Source organism: Nipponia nippon, unplaced genomic scaffold, assembly GCF_047370975.1.
Source record: "Nipponia nippon isolate SJK-2023a ecotype South Korea unplaced genomic scaffold, ASM4737097v1 scaffold_4, whole genome shotgun sequence".
Classification (NCBI taxonomy): Eukaryota; Metazoa; Chordata; class Aves; order Pelecaniformes; family Threskiornithidae; genus Nipponia; species Nipponia nippon.
The window spans coordinates 33,548,284-33,571,468 of record NW_028262358.1 but is presented as its reverse complement, the minus strand read 5'-3'; the positions used below and the strand labels follow the sequence as shown (position 1 = coordinate 33,571,468).

Here is a 23,185-nt window from a genome sequence, read left to right as displayed (position 1 = left end):
ATTATGATTGTTTCACACATAACTGGGCTAATGGTATACTCTTTCTGTAAGTGCAGGCATGTATTTTTTTGATCTCTGTTTCCTCACCTGTTTTCACAAAACCAGTAGGCACTCAATATGTCTTGGATATCTGTTTCTCTGTTAAATTTGATTGGAATTTCCCAACAAGCTTGAGAGTTCCTGACAGAGAAACTGATAAACATGAACACCTCGTCACATGCACGTTACTATGTTAGCAAGGCTACAGAAGGCTAAAAACAGGTATAATATTGGTATACATTTTTAGTAATTCCTGAATAACTGTTGCCACTTGTTTTACCAAAAATATGAAAAAGGACATTTGTTGATTGACATTTTAAACTACACACAGGAATTTTTGGCTAGCTGTCCATCTCTGACTGAAATTAAAGAAGAAATACTTCACTATGCTATGCTTGAGCAAGAGATGGAAGATTTAAAACCCATTATTCTTCTTGGTCCAATTGAATTGCATACAGGTATGACATTTTCTTATCTTTGTGTGTACAGTAAGATAATGAATATAATAGTCACGTTATTTGGTTTATTCTCTGAAATAAATGCTTACAATATGAATAGTAATTACTGAAGAGACCTCCCTGATTGATCAGCTGGGGTTCACTCAGACCCTTCTAAGAAATCTGACTTGAAAAAACCCTCCATTCCCTTTGCCTTCTCCTCTTTGGAGTGGTGAAATTAAATTCTATCGTGGCTATGAAGTTATCACGGAGGCTTGCTAAAGAGTTAATGAATGTGTGTTGACACTGATTTGATCATCCCTGGCACTCCTCTCTGGCACCAGGTCAGCCAGTGATTATAAAGAGCATTGGAAGCATAAATCACCTTCTTTGGTATTGGTGCAAGACTAGCACATAGCTGCATTAGCTTCTTTTTCACTATTAGTGTTTCAGCAGGAGATATCGCTGCCTAGCCATTCCCGTGTTTAACATCCACACCTCTCAGAATATCATGTGTTTTCCTGTCTACCTCTAGTGTCTTTAAAGATAGAGAAGCTGGTGTCAAGACCTGGTGTTGAAATGTGTTCCCTCACACAGCATGTGTTCCCTCAGTTCTATACAGCATAGTGCCTCAGTACCTGGCCTTCTGTGGCCCTGACAACTTTGGTACTCATTGATCATGTTACTCTGAAGAACAGTCAGGTGTGGAAAAATGTATTCTCTCCAGACAACTGCTTGCTGAAGAATTAAGCCGTTTGTGCTATGACAAAGAAGCAAGGATTTCAATGGCACTTATCCCTCTTCACCTTGCAGATTATTATCTAACTGACATGTCTTCTCTGGACCAGTGCCACTGTTTTTCTGGTTTTGTTGGGGTTTTTTTTGTTTGTTTGTTTGTTTTTCCCCCCACTTTCTGTGGCAGATGTTATCATGGTTGCTGTCTAGGGAAAGGTAGTAATTGTATTCCTTTCCAAATATCAGTGTGGCCACGTTTCTAATGAGCAACCCCCATCTTCTGAGAGATTAGTTTGATTAGATTAAGAAATCATCCCTGTACAATTTGTCTGCCTCATACATCAGAGAAGACAGAAGCTGCACACTTTGATGCCTAGAGTTCATTTCAGGATCTCGGTGGCATGTTATCCCTAGCTTTCTTTCAGTGAATAAGCAAAATTGTCAACCTGCCGACTGCATATCCTCATCCAGTTCCTGGATGCAACTTCTTATTAATGAAACCACTCTGGAGCCAATTAATTCACTCTGGAAAATTCTTGCAGTCTATTATTCTGTGACCAAGAGTGATAAGAAGCAGTGTATCCAAAAGGATATGGATTTTGTTAATGATCACACTACTCCCTCATCTGTGACCACTGCATCAGAGGGAGTCAAGCCCTCTAGGTTCAAAAACAAGGATATTGAATGTCTTTATGATCTGGGGAAGGAGGCATTTTTCTTGGACTCAATTTAGATTTGGGAATTGGTTTATTATCATTTACATATTCTAGCTTCTGGACAGGGTACAGTACTTTTCTTGAATTACCCCTGGCCCTCAGGAATCAGATTTTTAATGCCAATATCCACATTATTAAAGAAGAAACCATAGCTGCTGTAAAATTTGTTTTGTGAGCAGAAGGGTTATATGCTCTTAATATCTTTCGGTTTCTTTCACCAGAGTACAAAATGTTGCCTATTAAAATCCTAATTTATTTTGATAAGTTAGAGTACAAATGCTTGGCTTTTCTGTCTCTTCAGTGTTGGTTTGTGTTTATATATTAACTGCATATGATATGATGTGACACCTTACAGTATTAGTTGTGAAGTATTCCGAATCCCAATATTGAAATCCCAAGATACCATTTCCTCAATGGGTATAGACCATTTAAATATCACTGATCTTTATACATTTGTTTAATGTATAGCAAAAGTATTCTCTGAGAATCTACATTAATAAGTAGGCATTTTTCTTCTTTATTCATCTTCTCTGTGTTCTATTAGATAAGCTTACCAATATGTTTTACAGATATCATAATATACAATAAAGCAACAGAAATACATTTAAGTATAGTTGAAATTGTTTTGAAACTTAAAACTTTAAAATTCAGTAATTGGATTGCCTGTCTGCTTTTCCTAATTGCTGTTAAAGAACCATATGTGATGATATGGGGGTTTTTTACAGAAAAAAATTAGGATGTAGATTGAATAATTTTTTTTTTTTTTTTTTTTTTTTAAATCAGGACCACTGAAAATAGCTTTAGCAACTGAAGCCAAAGCCTGGAAGATACTCCTCTGTCGTTATTTAAATGAGGAATATAAAAAGAAAATGACAGACATGATGTCATTCATAACTGAATATTTAAAGAAATTGTCTCGACCTCTGTGTGACTTAGATGACGTCAGATTTGCAATGGAAGCTTTATCTATCATACGTGATAATAAAATACAAATGGATATGACTCTGGGACCTATTGAAGTAAGATGACTTTTAATTTTTTATCTTGATTAAAATGATATTATACAATAGGGGTCACAAGATAAACTGAGAATGCAAACAAGTTTACTGTCCTGAAGGATCTAGGCTGAAGATGGGAAACAAAGTAATATTTTTGTTGTTATTATAAATTATGAATCAATATTAGATACTTTGCTAGATACTGTATGAATCCAGAACAGAAAAAAATATTCTCTCTCAAATAAATTATAATATAAATACAATCTAGGAGACAACATGCAGAAATAAGCAGATGAGAGCACAAGAGAAAGGAGCAATACTGTCCCTTTTGCTGTGTGCTTTACCATTAGCCTTAATTGTCTTTCTAACTTTTCTCTATCTATAAACAAACATCTTGATCATCTAACCCCTTTAAATATAACCAGAATATATTCATGGAGCCACACATCATTGTATGCTGTCAGAAACTTGCAGCATTCTTTTAGTTTTCCCTATGAGAAAGAACCTAAATTAAGCTCATTAAGTTTTATATATACTTGGTATTTATTATCACGCTCTGAGTCAGCTTAATAGAACATGTTTGTTTTACATTTTCATCCACCTTTTGGAGAAGAAATTGTGTTGCTGTATCGTAACATTTTCTTTCTTGAAGACTGTTTTATTAACATGATACCAGAAAGGACTTTCAGTGGATTGTCATCACTTTGGCTAGTTTTATGTTAAGAAAATGAGTTTTGTCTTAGTAGTTTATGTCGTGGTTTGTAAGCCAGGAATGGTACAGAGACTATTTGAAGGCAAATATAACCAGTTCTGTGATCCAAAAGAGGCAGAGGTTAAACAAGTAAAGGAAGAACCTGAACAATAATTTCAATATTTAAAGTAATATTCAGATCTACTAAATGTTATTTCTTAGTCTGATTGTCTTCAGGCTGAAGATATGGACATGATAATCATACTCATAGATGTTAAATAAAACAAGCAAGAGGAACTGAGTTCAGCACTGTCTATTTGCTAGGTTTTACATGTGTAGGAAATGATGCAAAATTTGTAAATAAATAAATAAAAGATATTACAAAATTATGACGTACTAACATTGCTTGATTATTTATACCTGCTTCTCGTACTTTAAGATGAATATTAGGATAAAGGTTCTTTCCCAAACCACTTATATTCTATATAGCTTGCAAACATTTGCTCCCTTTCTATATCAATGTAATGAGTTCCATTAATAACAGTAGGGCTAGTCACGTTAACAAGTCACACCTCAATCTTTTTTTCATGAGCTTTCCTTAGATAATGAAAGAATATAGAGCTGATAAAATCAAGAAATGAATATAGAACAATGGCAACTGATCACTAATTTGAATGTTTTGTCTTGTTTTCTTGGTGGATTTAATTAGAATTTTGTTCGTGGGGTGAATTAGGCATTATATTTCTTACTAGAACGCGATTGAAGGAAAGAGGGCTTGATGTAAAGAAAAGTAGGACACGAAGGGGATTGAGCATAGTCAATGTGGATTTATCAGGGAAAATCATGCCTGACCAACCTGGTAGCCTTCTACAATGACATGACTAGGGAACAAAGGGAGACTAATGGATATTGTTTATTGTGACAGTAGCAAGGCTTTTGACACTGTCTCCCATAAAATCCTCATTGACAACCTGATGAAGTGTGGACTAGATGAGCGGACAGCGAGTTGGATCGAAAACTGTCAGGCTCAAAGGATTGTGATCAGTGGCACAAAATCTGGTTAGAGGCTAAAAAGTAGCAGTGTACCCCAGTGGTCCATACTGGGTCCAGTACTGTGTACCTGGAGGATGGGGCAGAGTGCACCCTCATCAAGTTTCCAGGTGACACAAAACTGGGAGGAGTGGCTGATACACCAAATGGTTGTGCTGCCTTTCAGAGGGGCCTGGATGGAGATATGGGCTCACAGGAACCTCATGAAGTTCAAAAAAGGGAGATGCCAAGTCCTGCTCCAGGAGTTGAATAACCCTACGCACCACTGCAGGCTAGGTAGAAAGTAGCTTTGTAGAAAAAGAACCGAGTTTCTTGGTGTACTTCAAGTTGAACATAAGCCAGCAATGTACCCTTGCAGCAAAGAAGGTTAAGGGTATCCTGAGCTGTATTAGGAGTTGTGTTGCCAGCAGGTTAAGGGAGGTGATCCCCTCTACTCTGGGGTATGAAACTTATCTGGAGTGCTGTGTCCAGTTCTGGGCTTCCCAATGCAAGAGAGACATGGACATACTGGAGTGAGTTCAACAGAAGCTGATTAAGCAATTGGAGAATCTGACATATGAAGAGAGGCTGAGGGAGCTGAGAATATTCTGGAGAAGGAAGGTGCAGGGGGTATTTTATCAATGTGTATAAGTACCTGATGGGTGCTAGGAAGGAAGAGGGAACCAGACTCTTCTCAGTGGCAGCCAGTAACAGGACAAGAGGCAATGGGCACAAACTGAAATACAGTAAATTCCATTTAAACCAAGGAAAAATTTACTCTGAGGGTGCTCAAACACTGGAACAGATTGCCCAGAGGGGTTGTGGACTCTCCGTCCTTGAAGATATTCAAAACCTGACTGGACATGGTCCTGGGCAACCTGATTTAGGTGACCCTGCTCTGAGCGGCGGGGTTGGACTAGGCAATCTCCAGAGGCCCCTTTCAACCTCAGTGGTTCAGTCTACACCTCTCTCAGAAGGTGAGCAGGAAAGAATTCTAAGTATAGGTATCTGCATGGAATAAACAACTGTGTTTATCAACCATCACAAACTGCACAGAATACAAGTTGTAGGTCAAAGGAGCATCTAACATAATGCACACTGCTGTTTGTCTTCATCAGCAAATCTTTTGCCTACCTGTTGGGAAACTATAAAATATGAAAATGATTTCATTTTTAAATAATGCCCTGTGTGTAGGAGGAGGATAATAAAGCAGAAGTTATGCAAACAAATTGCAAATGAGAACAAGCGATAAGAAAAGTTCATTCTGTAACAGACACATATGCAGGCATTTGATAGTTTGGCAAACATATAGTAATAAATATTTTATAGATGATATGGCAAAACATTTAAAAATGTGTAGTTTAGTGTGCATAATTATTCAGAACTAAGAAAAATTCATAAAAATCTACATTTGGGTGGAACTGCAGATCAGTGGAATAAAAATACCATTGAGATGATAAAATTTTGTATATTTTCAATGCTAAATTTATTGTGTTTGTATATTTTTTCTAGTATTTCATCCAAGACATCTTTAAAGAAATATTTTTTGCTGTTGTTCCCTAGTTCTTCATTCATCATCCTTATTTTTAAAAAAATGAATAAATATTTTATGCCTAAATTACACGGACAGATTTTCTTTGAAATCTTTCTTACAAATTGGATCTATGTTCCTGCAAATGAACTTAAAAGGTTTTATTTTTTCATCTAGGAAGCCTATGCCATTTTAAATACATTTGACATCGAGGTTACAAAAGAGGAATCGGAAGGGGTTGATACACTCAGATATTCTTTCAATAAATTACAGACCAAAGCTGTAAGTATATAAAACTATGTTATTTTCCATTTGTCTTCATGTGCTTTTTTCTGAGTATAAATGACAGTGTGGGACCAATTGTCACTCCACTCTCTCTTCTCAATCTTGGCCTCAGTTGCACACCAGTGTCTATACCTTTGATTAGTGTGTTCATTTTCTAATTTTATTTTTATAAAGCTCTTTAAATATTGTAGCTTTTAGATATATGCTTAAAGCCTACAAGGAAATGAGAAATTTATTATGTCTCTCTGCTCTTTCTGCTCTTCTTCATTTCCAGTTTTTGTATCGTTCGTGTCCGATCAGGAAAATTACTACCCATAGATTACTTGGTTTTAAGTACATACTCTGCCTGTGCCCTTAACCCTAAGTGGTGTTTGCACATTTACCTTTATGGCTTAGGACCCTCAAAAGATCAATGTTTATTAACAATTTTCTGTGGTGTAGAAGGTTAGATGGAAATATGTAGATATTTTGTTGGAACAATAAAGTTAGATCCTGTCCCACAGATTAATCACTCTGAAAAGGGCTACAAGAACTCAAGACTATATTTTACATTTGCATTTCATGGTTCTTTTTCTCAAGCTTTTGCACAAAGAATAAGAAAGTTGTTAGAGAAGGCTGAGCCATCCATGAGGAAGAGGACCCTAACACTTTGGGTTTTGAGAGTTTTTTTAGAGGGAGGGAAGGAAGGAAGAGAATAGGATCTTTTTTTTTTCCCCCCTTTTTCTGTGTCCTTTTGTTCCCCCACCCCGTTGTAATGGAACATGTTCACTTAAAGGTGGAGTGGAGATTTTGTTATGGATTTTGATTGTTTCTTTTTTCTCTCCACTTTTTGTATGAAAAATTGAACATATAGCACCATAAAAGGAAAAAAATCTATTTAGCTTCAAATAATTAATTTTTGTTCAGAATTTTAATACTTTTTATTTATAATTTTGGTTTATATATAACCCAAATATCTGTTCCTGATTTTTAAAGAAATAACTTTGATTTTAATCTTTTGTATGTCAGAACAGAGTTCAAGATGAGTTGGTTCAAGTTCAGCCCAAATTTAAGAGTAATTTGCTAGAATCAGTTGCAGTTTTTCAGGAGGATGTGTCAAACTTTGAAACGTCATATGAAACGGTAAATGAATTTAGTAGTTACCTGTAAGACTTGTACTTAGTTTTTCAATATTTTTGGTTTGCAGCAGTTGGGTGGCAGAATTTTATTCTGCTTAACTACTGAGTGTTTGATGCCACGGTTGCTAAGCAGTCATCATTGTAGGTCAAACTTTTCAATATGAAGAAATAGCAGTGCACACAACTCTGTAAGGAAAGAAAAGAATCCCTGGTGGTACAACTTGCCATGAAATCTTAGTTTAGAAATTATAGCACATGTTGTGGCATCTTTGCTTACACATCAACATTAAAAAAGACAGTCTCAGGCCACTCACTGGGTATTTTTTCAGCAAAAGAACAAAATATGAAAAATGAAAGTCTAGTCCTATTCAGTTAAATTAAGCTAAAGAATTTTCGATTTCATAAAAGTTATCTTTTCTTAGATTTACCATTGTAACTGTTGCATTACCAAGATACGTAAGTTGATTAGATTTTGACTACCAAAAAAAATACGCATTTTGTGATGACCTGTAAATATACAGTGGTCTTCAGTCACTTTGAGAATTAATAATCAATTTTGTTAACTGCTTGTTTGAAAGGAAGGACCTATGGTTCCAAATATTCCACCTCAGGAAGCCAGTAACAGGCTACAGATCTTTCAGGTAAGAAAATAAACTGTTGAGTTTCCAAATAATTAAAATTAGATCTGCTATTGCTTATCAAAACAAGTGTAGAAAAAGACACATTTAAAATCTTTGGTAAATGTGTCTTGGTGGATATTCTGTGTAGTATTATGTTATCTATACTTTAGTTTCTATCAGGCAATGTTTTCCTTAATGTGGAAGGATTGATTGATGATGTGTAACCCTGCTTCACTCTTGATGTTTTGTGAGCAGAAATTATCAACTTGAAGTAATAAAAACAGTAGAAGAAGGAGGAGTCAAGTACAACAATTCAATAATGACTGAAAAGAAGCCAAGTTACATATAAGTCACATGAGCCAATCTTTTAATCTTTTAAAGACCACATTTTCCATTAGATAATTGTCTTTCAACTTGATATTTGTTTGTTATGAACCTTAGTTCATGGGTCCATAACTAGTTTTTAATCTATTTTTAATCCTTCTTCTTTTCTCTGCAAGTTATAGTAACCTGAAGATTTTTTTCAACAGGACTTTTGTCAGTGTCTTACATATTGTATAAACTCTGTAAAAAGTAAATTCAAAGTTTGTGAAAAGCAGTAACTAACAGAAGGTGCTTAAACCTCCTGATGCATCTAATATGTACTGAAAATGGAGTGATTTCGGTTGAATTTGCTGTATTTATTATTTTGCCAAGCGAATGCTTTATATTTATGTACTCTAAGTTTAGAACTGTTTAATGATTTATTATTAGACAATTTTAAATTAAAACTTATATTATAAATATATTTTCCTTTTTGTCTGCATGAATCCTAATTTTATCAGGCTAACTTTGATGAGCTATGGAGAAAGTTTATCACATACTCATCTGGTGAACGGTTGTTTGGATTGCCTGTCACAGACTATGAAGTTTTGCACAAAGTCAGGTAACTGTGGAAATACAACTGTCTTAGGTGTTTATTAAGTATGTCAGAAAGGCTTAGTGTACACCAAAGAGGGAAATATTACAATATGGAAGGTTTCCATTGCCTTAAATTAAAAAAAAAAAAATTATAGTGCTCTAATGAACTTCCCAATAAAAACAATTGTATTAATTTATTATGGTAACAGAACCATACCAGATTATTTTACTACATGTAAATACTATATAAAGGAGCAGAATACCATGTCCTAGAAATATATATAAATACTTATATATAAAGTAGATGAGTAAATATAAAAATATATATAAATACTTATATATAAAGTAGATGAGTAAATATAGTATTATGTATTAAGCTATGGTACAAAAAGCGAATAAGGAAAAGGCAAGGAAAGGTCAGTATATCATCATATATGAAAAATGTAACTAGAGCTTTTATGAAAGTCTGAATTTTTTGAGCAGCTGTACAAATGAGAATCAGATTCTGCACCATCCATTTCTGTGGTTTGATGATGATTCACAGCAGATGAGGATCTGACCATTTCTGGCTGTTTTTAGATCAGTGTTTTAGTTTGGATTCAAAGAGTGCTTCCAAAGTAAATCAACTAATTGTCGCCACTTGCCATGCTCTGCTTTGCACTGCAGAGCCAGCTCAGGGTACATAAGCTAGGTTCTTTTTGGATGGATGAAAGTTTTAGAGAACTAGACTAAAGCAAAACTTATCCCAAATATATTTAGTGTGGATATCAGGACCTTAATACCAACTATCTGCTCTTTTTTTGTGGATTTTATTCATGAAGTGTTCTTTTCTATATGACGAAACATAATCTAATTGATCTACCTCATTTTTTTGTAGTAATATTACATATGCTATGTATTTAACAACTGTGAGATATCCAAATAGCTGATTGAAATTACCGGTACAATTATTTTTTTTTTCCCAGGAAGGAGTTAGGCTTGCTTCAGAAATTGTATGGATTATATGATATTGTAATAAACAATATCAATGGTTATTATGAGCTACTTTGGACAGATGTAGATATTGAAAAAATTGATGCTCAACTTCTGGATTTTCAAAACAGGTATGTTCATAATACAAATTATAACTGATGTTAAATGCATTAAGATTTAGGTGACTTCAATAAAGCTATTTGATATATTTAAATACAAAACTTCCATGAATAACGTTTATCAAAAAGTAATAAGATTCTTCAAGGAACAGTGGAATAACACTATACTTTCAGTTAACCAGCCTTTTACCTATAGTTTTGATGATTGAAGGGTATACGATCAGTTGAAGAGTCCATCTCTTTAGCTAAACCAACCAAGAGGTTAGGAGAGCTGAAAGTTTATTTGTAAAAGGTAAGTTCTTCAACTAGGAGGATTAGCTCATTGATTTTAAGTCCTGAATACAAGAATAACATGTCTGAGTCTTTTAGAATATTTTATTTTATTATTTTTACTTTTATATTTTATTTTTTCATTATTTTATTATTTATTTATTATTTATGGGTTTGTAAAAAAGTTACAAATATTGCAGTAATGCTGAAAGCTTCAAATGGTTTTGACACTGTTGAGAGGATTAGATGGAATTAGTTTGATTCAGAAGTATTTTCTAACCTTTTAATTTAAATTTATTTTTAATATTTTCAAAAGTACATATATTATTTTTGGAAGAAATGTAATACAGAAGACTAGGACAAGTATTATTTTACAACAGAATAACTGCATCATTGAGTGCAGTCCCCAGCTTTCCTGCTACCTAACAGAGTCCTGTTATAAGCTTGGCAAGCTCCATCCTAAAACAACGCCAGCTTTCTTGGCACTTTTTTTTGCACCCCTAGTCCTCCTATTAGAACAATATTCCAGAATCTTTCATTATTATTTTCCAAAATAAAGGCATGACTAATTGATGTACATACGTTCATACTTGTGCCAGTATGTGGTATTTTAGAGTACAGCTATACTACAGTTATAGAGCAGTGCAGACCTATTGAAACAGCTTTAAATCAATCTTAGATAATGTTAAAATCTAATTGCTGAAATAGAGAGCTCCACAAGAGCTAAATTACATTACTCTCTCAAATTGACATTTGTTTGAGGTAGTTCAAATAGAAGTGAATAAAAAGGCAATTACTTTTGTAACTGCAGTGAAGAGAAAAACCTTCAGTATAAATAGTTCTTTCTTAGGCAGTTAAGTACGCACCCCACCTATTTACCCATGATTTCCTTTCATTCTCCATTTTGTCAACATATCTTACCTCTTGGCATTACTTTGACAGCTTTTCCACGGCTTATCACACTGACGGGTTCAGGTAACCCAAAAATAGTAGCATAACCTTCCTAAACTAGGGGGAGAGGATCTGTACTACAGAATATGGAATTTTTTAGTAGAATTTTTTTGTTGTTGTTACTGGCTTCTAGTCCAGGGTGTCCTGGTAGTCTAGTAAATATATGTTTTCCTGAAGGTTAACTGATATATCAAATATATCATTATAAGGCATAAAATTGGTTAGTGAAGAATTTCCATAGCTTTGAAATTGCACTTTTGACAGTCAAAGTTGAAGGTTGGGTCTTAGATTTGCACTATTTCTGAATTTCTAAGTGGGAAACATTAACCAGAGACTAATAACCTTTCAAGGAAATATGTGCCAAAGAGTACTTTTCTTTCCCAAATTTGAGGTTACATATGCTGTTAGAATTTCAGGGATTAAGAGTCTCTCAAAGAAGCAAGATATTGACAGACACCTAACTGGCAGTATCTTGTCTTCGTGTAAAACACTATCTCCTGGTTCACAAGACTCAATAAAGATAACAGGGCTCCCAGCTCTGGAACCTGCAGCATGTTGTTCAAAATCTGCCTCTTTGCTGTATCTGATTCCTGTGTCCCAAATCACTGAACCTGACATTAACTCTTTACTAATGAATGAAAAGAATGGCTGCAAACAGAGAAATGTATAAGATACTCAGATGTTTTGCCTGGTTTTCTAAGGAAAAAGGTGATCTGTGATGTCACTGTTTGACCATGTCTGTGCTCCTATTTTTCATCATCCTTGAATACTTTTTTTTTTTTAATCTATTGGCTAGTTTAAACTTTCAACAAGGTAGATTTCCCACAAAATAACCTTAAGTGCCTATGAGTTCTATAAAAGTCAAAACTTTACAGTAGTCCAAAACCAGACACACAATACTTTTTCCCCTCAGGGAAAGGCAGACAGGTATTAAACATTCTGTTTGACAGTGACCAGGGAGATAATCAACATGAATGTACTGGCAACCACACAACTCCAACATAGCTCTAAACCAAACACAGACTGCTGTATTGTACCCGAGTACAGAAAATACGAAATTATATCAGCGGGAGGTAGGGAGATAAGTGACAAAAGCTGAAAAACCAAGGGAAGTATGATCCAGGCTTTATTACTTTTCCTGCTGAAGATATACTTTGTTGTTTACATTAGGACATTCCTGTGGTGGGTCAACTGCTTAGTTCTTAGCATGTAGGCTCTGTAAAAGTTTGGTCAAAGAAGTGAAGATTCATTTACCTGTTTTACTGGGGGTTTTCCACATTAGAAGTATATAATTTTCATTTTCTTAGTGAATAGTTTCAGGAACACTAACCAAAAGTAGAGGAGAAGGTAGTCATATCTTTCTAATTTTCACGTCTGTCTCCAAAGTGGTGTGTTAATATGTGCCATGTGTATTACTGGTATTGTAAATTGAAGTAAATATTATATTTGTACAAGGATTACATATGTGACGTTTAACGCTTTTTGCATTGTTTTTGGTTTGCGAGAGTTTGTGATGATAAGCAGCAGATAAGCTATGTTTTAATGCAAACTGCAATATATCTGTTTATTTGCAAAGAACATATGAGTGGTTAAAACTGTTTAATATTACGATTTCTTAGTAGGGCATTTGCATTAGTTTTTCCTAAAAAGGTAGACTAATTGACACAAATTGGAATTTTACATAGAAAATGTTGGCCTTGATAAAAGCTAATTCAAATCTCTTTGGCTGTTTTCAAAATGTTTAAACAATTCCTATTTTGACAAAAGAGACATTTACTACTATATCAATTTAACACAACTGCAGGTGCCGTAGACTACCTAAAGGAGTGCAACACTGGCAAGTATTTTTAGATCTCAAGAAAAAAATTGATGATTTTAGTGAGTCTTGTCCTCTGTTGGAAATGATGACCGACAAAGCAATGAAGCAAAGACACTGGAATCGTATTGCTGAAACAACAGGACATCAGTTTGATATCGAATCTGATTCCTTTTGTCTTCGAAACATCATGGAAGCACCAATTCTTAAACATAAAGATGATATTGAAGTAGGTACATGCATTTTTTCCTCCTTGTTCATTATATATTGTCAGCAAAAATATGATTGCTTATAAAATGATCACCTTTTTTAAAAATATGTTTTACTTTGTTAAAGTACTTGAATCTCAATCAGACCACGCTAGTTTAACATAATTTATATTTTATTTAGAAGTTCTTGTCCATATGAACAAAGACAGAGGTAGCAGCTGGAATCTTTCGACACTTGTTTCTAGATAATCTCTTCACATTCTTCCTGGCCCTATTTTCTATGATTTTCTAAGCTCTTTTTAAACAGGAAAAAAACCAAACAAAACTTCAAATTATGATCGTCACCTAATTTTTTAACTCTTTAAAGATTTGTAAATAGATCAGAAATTTTAGAGGAAGGCTCCATGCTTATTAATATTTAACATGAATACTTTTCTAGATCTTTATGGCTTCTTCTGAACCACAGAATTTCAAAAGATCCCCCACATAACCTGAAAAAACTCTCAGTGGTGTTTGCAAGTTTTATAGGGTAAATATGCATATAAAAGCTATTGTTGTATTCATACTTGATTTATATGGAAGCATTCCAAGGTGTTCTGCTTAATTTTGAATTATGCTCCAATTTGAATAGAATATTGGACTTGATGACCTTTTCAACCTAAACTGTTCTTAGGTTCTGTGATTCTATAAATTGAAATGTGATAAGATTGAGAGTTCATCTGGTGATGAGTCTATATTACTACCCTAAGTCTTGTAGAAATGGTGATTCAGAAATCTTGTTACGCAGTAATAACAAAATGTGAAGCTACAGAAATGGTATGTCAATGCATTTCCAAGTGTGCACTTTTCACTTATCCATACATGTCATTTGAGTGAGTAAAATTAGGAGTGTGATCTCTGCATTTGTGTGACACATTTCTATACTATTTTATAAAATTTCATATAGTGTTTTAAAATATTCTGTTACTAGATGTATAATATTAGGAAAGATTTCTTTTCTGAAGAATGAAGACTCTAAAAAATGGTTCTTTCTTTGCAGGATATATGCATATCTGCTACAAAGGAAAAGGATATAGAAGCCAAACTATCTCAAATAGCTGACATTTGGGGAAGCCAAATTCTGAGCTTTTCATCATTCAAAGGGAGAGGAGAGTTACTGTTAAAGGGAACTGAATCATCAGAAATTATAATGTTGATGGAGGACAGTTTAATGATTCTTGGCTCTTTACTGACCAATAGGTATTTTTAGATTGATTGTGTATGGTATTTTCAGAAACACACTGAGATAAGAACTGTCCTATTATCAGGCTAAATCAGCAGTGAATTTGAATGGAATATTATTTTTTAATGGAAAAGAATGTTACAATGTGTACTGAAAAACTTCCTCAAGTGGAATGTATTAGTGGCAAACTATTGTCTCAATATATTTGAATGTAATCAAGCTGGTAGAAACTTTCCACAAGATTCTTCTTGCTCTAAGTGAATGTGGTGGGTTGACCCTGGCTGGATGACAGGTGCCCACCAAGCCGCTTTATCACTCCACCCTCCTCAACTGGACAGAGGAGAGAAAATATAATGAAAGGCTCATGGGTCGAGATAAGGACAGGGAGAGATCATTCACCAATTACCGTCACGGGCAAAACAGACTCAACTTGGGGAAATTAGTTTAATTTATTACCAATCAAATCAGAGTAAAGGTAATGAGAAAATAAAAACTAAATCTTAAAACACCTTCCTCCCCACCCCTCCCTTCTTCCCGGGCTCAACTTCACTCCCAGTTTTCTCTACCTCCTCCCCCTGAAGCGGTGTAGGCGGACAGGGAATGGGGTTTGTGGTCAGTTCATCACGCATTGTGTTTCTGCTGCTCCTTCCTCCTCAGGGGAGGACTCCTCACACTCTTCCCCTGCTCCAGCATAGGGTCCCTTCCATGGGAGACAGTCCTCCACAAACTTCTCCAATGTGGGTACCTTCCATGGGGTGCAGTTCTTCAGGAACAGACTGCTCCAGTGTGGGTCCCCTATGGGGTCACAAGTCCTGCCAGCAAACCTGATCCAGCATGGGTTCCTCTCTCCACGGGTCCGCAGGTCCTGTCAGGAACCTGCTCCAGCGTGGGCTTCCCATGGGGTCACAGCCTCCTTCAGGCATCCACCTGCTCCGGCGTGGGGTCCTCCACAGGCTGCAGGTGGATATCTGCTCCAGCGTTAACCCCCATGGGCTGCAGGGGGACAACCTGCCTCACCATGGTCTTCGTCACGGGCTGCAGGGGAATCTCTGCTCCGGTGCCTGGAGCACCTCCTCTCCCTCCTTCTTCACTGACCTTGGTGTCTGCAGGGTTGTTTCTCTCACATATTCTCAACTCTCACTGTAGCTGCAATTGCTGTCATGTAACTTTGTCCCCTTCTTAAATATGTTATCCCAGAGGCACTACCGCCGTTGCTGATGGGCTCAGCCTTGGCCAGCAGTGGGTTCATCTTGGAGCCAGCTGGCATTGGCTCTGTGGGACACAGGGGAAGCTTCTAGCAGCTTCTTACAGAAGCCACCCCTGTAGCCCCCGGCTACCAAAACCTTGCCACACAAACCCAATACAGTGAAACAAGTGTTGTTTGGGGTTTTTTTTCACCATTGTAAGTATTTATTTTATAATAGCTTTATTTAGAATCAAATAATTTCTGCTTCTCATCCTTTTTTAGATACAATACACCATTTAAAAAAGAAATTCAGAGCTGGATTTATAAACTAAGCAGCTCTACAGACATAATTGAAGAATGGCTGGTTGTGCAGAACCTCTGGATTTATCTTGAAGCTGTTTTTGTAGGGGGAGATATCGCAAAACAGTTACCCCAGGTAAACTTTACAATGCTTGCCTATTACTGTGTATTAAAAGCTATCTGTGTAATAATTTCCAACAGATTATGCTGTGAAAGTACTTACGTTTTTGCTATATATAGGAAGCAAAGCGTTTTCAGAATATTGACAAATCATGGATAAGAATAATGCAACGAGCTCATGAAAACCCAAATGTAATTAACTGCTGTGTTGGAGATGAGACTATGGCGCAACTTCTCCCTCATTTACATGAACAGTTGGAAGTATGTCAGAAATCACTTACAGGGTATGAATTCTTTGATTTTTAATACATTATTATTTTGTAAATAGTTTATATGAAATGTTAATAGTATTTGTCTTACTTTCACTCTTATGAAGAAAAAATTGAAGAGCTGAAATATTCTAATAAAAATCTTGTTCAATTTTAAAGATACTTAGAGAAGAAAAGACTACTGTTTCCTAGATTCTTTTTTGTTTCTGATCCTGCCCTTCTTGAAATTCTTGGACAAGCAAGTGATTCTCATACTATTCAGGTACAACCTTAGTGATTTTTTTCTGCTTATAACAAAAAAAAATTAGAATATGGAAAAGCATTTAATATATTAAAATGTAACCATTTTCTTCTTATAAAAATGTAACCATTTTCTTCTTATAAACTTTGCTTGAGAAAAATTTTTGTTTCTTGCTCTTTAGTCTTAACAGAATATGAAATAGCTATCTGTAATTAAAAAAAAATCTTCAGAATTCAGAACACTAGAATATGGTCCCATCAAGTGGTTTGCTGGTGGTTCCTTTCACAGCTCAATTCACAGAAGGAGCCCTGTGAGACTTTCCTGGTTTGCATATTGCAAAATTCATCCAGCTAATCTGCATTGTTACTGAAGGTTTATAGTCCAACTAGTCTGGATTGTTACTGAGGGTTGATTGAGATAAGATTTCACACAATAGCTGATCTCTATTCTGCTAGGTCACCTCAGGAAACTGTAAAAACCCAGCAAATGGAGATAAAATCCCACACAGTCATTTCTGTATTTATTACCTACAGATGGCCTGAAATTCATCCGTCGATACAGATGAACCTTTGCAGGATAACCTTACTTGAGATTTTGAGATTTTTTTTTCTGTTTGCTAATGTTATATATTTACATTGAATGACTTCTGAATTATCCTTACAGCCACATCTGCCTTCCATATCTGACAATATAAATGAAGTAGAATTTCACCCAAAGGATTATGATCGCATACTGGCAGTTATATCAAGAGAAGGAGAAAAAATTCCAGTAATTCTTTGAATTTCTTCCCCCCCCTCCCCCAATGTTGTTAATAGATAAATCTTTCTATTATTGAACATATAAGTATATATTAAATTGAATTATTTTTAATTACAAATGAACATTTCAAGGATTAGTGTAACAAAACTATAGTATGTCTTCATTAAATAAATTTCTAGTATGTTTATTGAAATTAAATCTGTAGTTGTCTTCAATGGAAATTTACTAACTACTTAGTAACTAACATTCTTGAACAGAAGTTTGGTAACTATGTGCTATTTTGTACCTCTTACTTTTATTAATTTTTCAGCTGGACACTCCAGTGATTGCAAAAGGACCAGTGGAACTTTGGTTGAAGGATTTATTTCGTGTGCAGCAGATTTCATTGCATGGCATAATTAGGGCAGCATATTATCAAATTAGTGACCCAGGATATCAGTTGCTGCATTTTCTTAATCACTTCCCAGCACAGGTAAGATTAGAGGATGTGGATTTGCGTGTGCACTCTGGGTTGTGTGGTGAGGGAGGTGGGATGTAAAGAGCATACGGGATTGTCTATATGAGGAAGTTTTCATAGAGGAAACAAGGATATGGATCTACTCAGTAGAAGGGAATCCTTAATGACTTCAATTTTGGTACTCTATATATAGCATAATATTTTTCTTATAATCCACTTTAAAATGACTTTTTTCTTCTCTTGGAGAATATAAAGTAGAGCTTATATTTTCTGTGATGGATATTGAACCCCTTTCAGATGCAAATAAAATTTCATGTGCAGATTGATTTCTCTCTCATAATTTAAGACTGCAAGAGCTATGATTATGATTATTTATCTCATCATTTACAAGATTTACCTCATAGTTCATATGTTTGTCACTATGATAATGCAGTCCTAGTAGAAGCCTGTCTTGAAGGATTCCAGTTTGCCTAGAGACTCCTCCATCTTACTGATAATTCATAAATTTCATTAACAAGTAATATGAATTCTTTCCCATCCTGTACAAATTCTGACTCTGTAATTTGCTAATCAGTACAGTGCTGGGTGTAATTTTTTAATAGAAATTCTGTAAATATTAAAACTGGCCAATATATTGCTAATTAAAAAAAATCAGTACACTTAAATATTTAATAAAATTATCTTAAAGCCGTATTTATAACATAATTATGTATTATCTCAGCAGTATTTATTTTAAAAAGTGTGCTACTTTGCTTTAAACAGATAAGGACTGTCTGTCTTGTTTGCATCTCAGGCATTTTGAAGTGGCTTTATTACCATCTGCAAAGATCTTCTTTCCCATGTCTTGCTAATCCAAATGTTTTTATGTTCAAAGAATTCTTTGTGTTAGAAGGGGTGAGGTGGGGGGGTGGGACAAAGAAGAAGAAAACAGTCTTTGGCCAAGAAATTCAAAGTACAGAGAAAGAAAAGCTGTATTATAGGACAGAGAAGAAATTGGGCAAAATACTGACTAATATTTGAAACATTTTCTTTCCTTCAATCTACCTTTTTTGTGTCTCAGAAGCTTCTGTTATAGGTAGCATAAAAAAGTCACATAAAAGATTTTTTTTTTTTCCTCTGACTAATCAGTCATTCTAAAATAAATTTTTAGACTCTACTGATGATAGTCTAATGATTCTAAAATGGTGTGATATTTCCTGCTACACAATCTCTGCATCCATGAACTTACTACAGATATAGGGAAATAGAAAAGTAGAAAGAGTGGGTGTCATGGTTTAACCCCAGCCAGCAACTAAGCACCACACAGCCACTCGCTCACTCCCTGCCCCCAGTGGGATGGGGGAGAGAACTGGAAGGGTGAAAGTGAGAAAACTCGTGAGTTGAGGTAAGAACAGTTTAATAATTGAATTGAAGTAAAATAAAATAAAATAGAATAGTGGTGGTAGTAGTAGTAGTAATAATAATAATAATATGCAATAATAATATACAAAGCAAGCGATACACTATACAATTGCTCACCACCTGCCGACCGATGTCCAGCACATCCCTGAGCAGCGATCGCTGTCCCCTGGCCAACTCTGCCAGGTTATATACTGAGCATGACATCATACGGTATGGAATAGCCCTTTGGCCAGTCTGGGTGAGCTGTCCTGGCTGTGCCCCCTCCCAGCTTCTTGTGCACCTGGCAGAGTATGGGAAGCTGAAAAGTCCTTGATTAGTGTAAGCATGACTTAGCAACAACTAAACATCAGTGGGTTTTTAACATTATTCTCATACTAAATCCAAAACACAGCACTATACCAGCTACTAGGAAGAAAATTAACTCTATCCCAGCTGAAACCAGGACAATGGGTTAGTCAAATTTTTAGGTCTTCGTGCTTTGTGAATGTAGAAAAGTGGGAGAAAAAAGTATTGATACAATTCTCGTCTATCTTGTATTGTCGTAGATGTGCCTGATATTGTAAATCAAAATCAATCTGAGACTGTAGTTTACACGCAACATCCTATAACTCTCTAGATACATTTGGAAGCAAAATAACTTGTAGTTCAATGTGCTCTAGGCTGTAGTCCAGTCATGACAGCATGTTAGAAAGATAGCAATCTGTCCTATGTTCAGTAGAAATGCACAGCATTTTTTAAAATGTTCTTTAATTAGCTACGAATTGGCAATGGGCAACTTTCAGAAGAACTTCTCCCCACAATTTAAGACCTGTTTATGTCTGTGATACTAGAGTACACTAAGGGATTGTAAGTGAGAATCGTCCTTAATTTGTGTGTATCTCGGTATGTGGCAAATTTTCATAAGAGTTTTAAAATGCTTTTTCAAGTGTTTCCAGTACCACAGCAGAGCCAATTAACTCAGGCACAGTATCCTGGTGAGATACCATCATACTGGATGTAGTGATAATTTGGGACTCTCTACATCACAATTTATTGTTCCTATTACACCTAAGGCTTCTATAATAAGGCTAGTGTTCAACAAGTGATTCTTTCGTATTTTTTTTCATATATTAAATTTGTAGGTTGGATTACTGGGAATTCAAATGTTGTGGACACATGATTCAGAAGAAGCTCTACAGAATGCTAAAGAGGACAGAAAAATCATGCAAGTAACCAATGGGAGATTTCTTGAGATTCTGAATATGTTGATTAGCCAGACCACGCATGATCTTTCCAAGTTTGACAGAGTGAAATTTGAAACGTTCATTACGATTCATGTGCATCAGCATGATATTTTTGATGATTTGGTAAAGTACAGATTTTGATTTCTGACAATTAAATGCATTTTCTGTCATAATAATTTTTCTTATATGGGGTAGCTACAGTTACACATGTGTATGCATGTGTTTGTAAGACAGAGGTGTCCATAATCTCATCACAGTAAAAATAGTACATTTTTGCTTAAACTAGAATAAAATCCATCAGTTCTGTTATCTAAATATTTGCTCCAAGTTTTTACACTTTTCTTAGAATATTTCAATTTTCCACTTCCACAATTCCACAGAATTGTTTTGATAGACAAAAACCTTTTAGTATGTCCTTTCTTTGAAAAACTGTTGTATTACTCTTACTTGTATAACTAAAAAAGTTGAGTCTGCTGAGGGGGTTGTAGCTTTATCATCACAGACAATTTCCTCATGGCTTGTTGCAGAATCTCAGTAGTTGGCACTAGGCTGCACCGTAGCTCCACCCATTCTAGAGTTACAGCAATGATAGCAACATCTTCCATATCTCCTAGTTTCTTCTTTTTGTCTCTCCTACTCCCTCAGAGAACAAGCTACTGGGATTCTCTTTCTGGTTCCTGAGGAGAATACATAGAAGACAAATGAACAAAAAACCCTACTAAAATCAACAGATAATGCCAATCCTATACTTGAACTTTTTAGACTGTGCTAAATTGTTTACATTCCCTTTTTCTTTGAGGAATGCCATCCCTCAACACTACATCTCTCACATATTTTTACTGCTGATGACACAAGCTTTTTAGATTCTACACAATTTGCCTTCCATGCCTCAGTCAGCTCCTTCCTTCATCATGCCCTTTGTTCCAATGTGTTTGGATTTAGCAGTGTGTTGTTTGCTAGTTTCACTTGGAGGGTGAGCTGCACTACCAAAGCAATTTAAGATTTATTTGATTAATACAGATGTTGTAATGATCAGGTTAAGTGATCAGGACATTTTTTAATATCAGTTTAGCATACATATGAACATACTATGTGATGCTTATATGTATTTCCATTTATTTACATAGGAACTTTAACTTGAGTAATCACTCATTATTCTCATACAAATAAGCATATTATCACAGCTATCAAAGACAATAAATGTGGATGCTCAGTTATAACATATGCATTTATTTACTTTCTTTTAAGGTAAAAATGCACATCAAATCACCAACTGATTTTGAATGGTTAAAGCAGTCTAGATTCTACTTTAAAGAGGATTTCGATCAAGTCTTGGTATCCATTACAGACGTTGATTTTGTTTACCAAAATGAATTTCTGGGTTGCACTGATCGTCTGGTTATAACACCTCTTACAGACAGGTTAGAAAAACAATATACATAATGAATACTTTTAATATATATAGTGTTTATTTAACATATATCTTCAAAGAGGTACATTCGGAATTAAGTCCTGTGTGGGCTAGGTAATTCATGTTGTTTTAGGAAAGGTGAAATAGTCTCACTCTTTTGTACACTTAGTAATTCCTAGAAAAGTTTTATCACTGCCCAGTCTTAAAAAAAGATTTAGTAACAGAGATGAATCATTTTAAGGTTATACAGTAACATATAGTTTAGCAGTATTTCTATACTGAAGAAAAGATTAGGTCAAATATTTCAAATTTGGTAATAAGGGATTCTATAAAGATTTTGTGATTACCAATTTATTTGAAAGTCTAAGACAACTAGACAGTGTCTGTCATCTTATTAGTACTGGGAAACAGTTTAGATTTGTCCATAAGAATGTAGGTGTTGACAAAGTCCCAGCTGTATGCACTCACTTGCCATTCTTCTGCAGCCAGGCAAGCAAATGACCATTAATTTTGTTTCAAATGTGGGTTAACAATGAGAACAATTTTTCTTTTTTTCCTCTTGGGAATTTCTTGGCTTCTTTTTTTGTCAAAATTTTTCCTCCATTCATCCTTTCTTGAGGTGTCACTTTTGACCAAATGAGAAAATAGAAGGCCAAAAGATACTTTACGCAAAAACATCCCCTCAAGAACCAAAAATAACTTCCAACCTACAATCATTCACTCTGATACCTATGTGGAGTATGTGTCTGTACAGCTTTTTGAACACCTTTATTTCTCCAGAAGAGGTAGGACTGCTATTGTGACAATATAGAAAGTTCAGTACATTTCTGCAGTGAACTGTACTGCCCTCAACAATCAAGTATTTTTGATCCAAAATGTTAAATTCTACCCCAAAACGTGCCTTAACCTCAGTAGAACTGTAGAAGTAAAACCTTTATGTCACTTTAAAATTTCTTATTGGTTAGAAAACATCAGGGTCCCTGTAGTGCAAGTTTGGCATAATGTATTATAGTGAATCAAGCTAAACTGCAGGAACTAGTTAGTTATTAAACTCTGTTCAATTATGGATTAGAACCAGAAATACTTCAATTAGAAATGCTTGCAGAGTATGTGGAGACGATTTGACAGTGAAGATACCAGATCATTTGTATAGGAACTTT

General features: G+C 35.2%; 1 protein-coding gene across 1 annotated transcript in view; it reads left to right on the top strand.

Moving 5' to 3' along the window:
- DNAH8 (dynein axonemal heavy chain 8) overlaps window positions 1-23,185 on the top strand; it is a 143,641-nt gene that overhangs the window by 39,443 nt on the left and 81,013 nt on the right. The window contains exons 27-42 of the mRNA XM_087774061.1: window positions 371-497; window positions 2,711-2,946; window positions 6,354-6,458; window positions 7,470-7,583; window positions 8,158-8,220; window positions 9,024-9,124; window positions 10,065-10,202; window positions 13,216-13,456; window positions 14,476-14,675; window positions 16,127-16,280; window positions 16,385-16,548; window positions 16,693-16,795; window positions 17,438-17,542; window positions 17,844-18,005; window positions 20,513-20,737; window positions 21,863-22,035. Of these exons, the coding sequence (XP_087630187.1) occupies window positions 371-497; window positions 2,711-2,946; window positions 6,354-6,458; window positions 7,470-7,583; window positions 8,158-8,220; window positions 9,024-9,124; window positions 10,065-10,202; window positions 13,216-13,456; window positions 14,476-14,675; window positions 16,127-16,280; window positions 16,385-16,548; window positions 16,693-16,795; window positions 17,438-17,542; window positions 17,844-18,005; window positions 20,513-20,737; window positions 21,863-22,035 (2,411 nt within the window). The remainder of the gene's footprint in view (window positions 1-370; window positions 498-2,710; window positions 2,947-6,353; window positions 6,459-7,469; window positions 7,584-8,157; window positions 8,221-9,023; window positions 9,125-10,064; window positions 10,203-13,215; window positions 13,457-14,475; window positions 14,676-16,126; window positions 16,281-16,384; window positions 16,549-16,692; window positions 16,796-17,437; window positions 17,543-17,843; window positions 18,006-20,512; window positions 20,738-21,862; window positions 22,036-23,185) is intronic.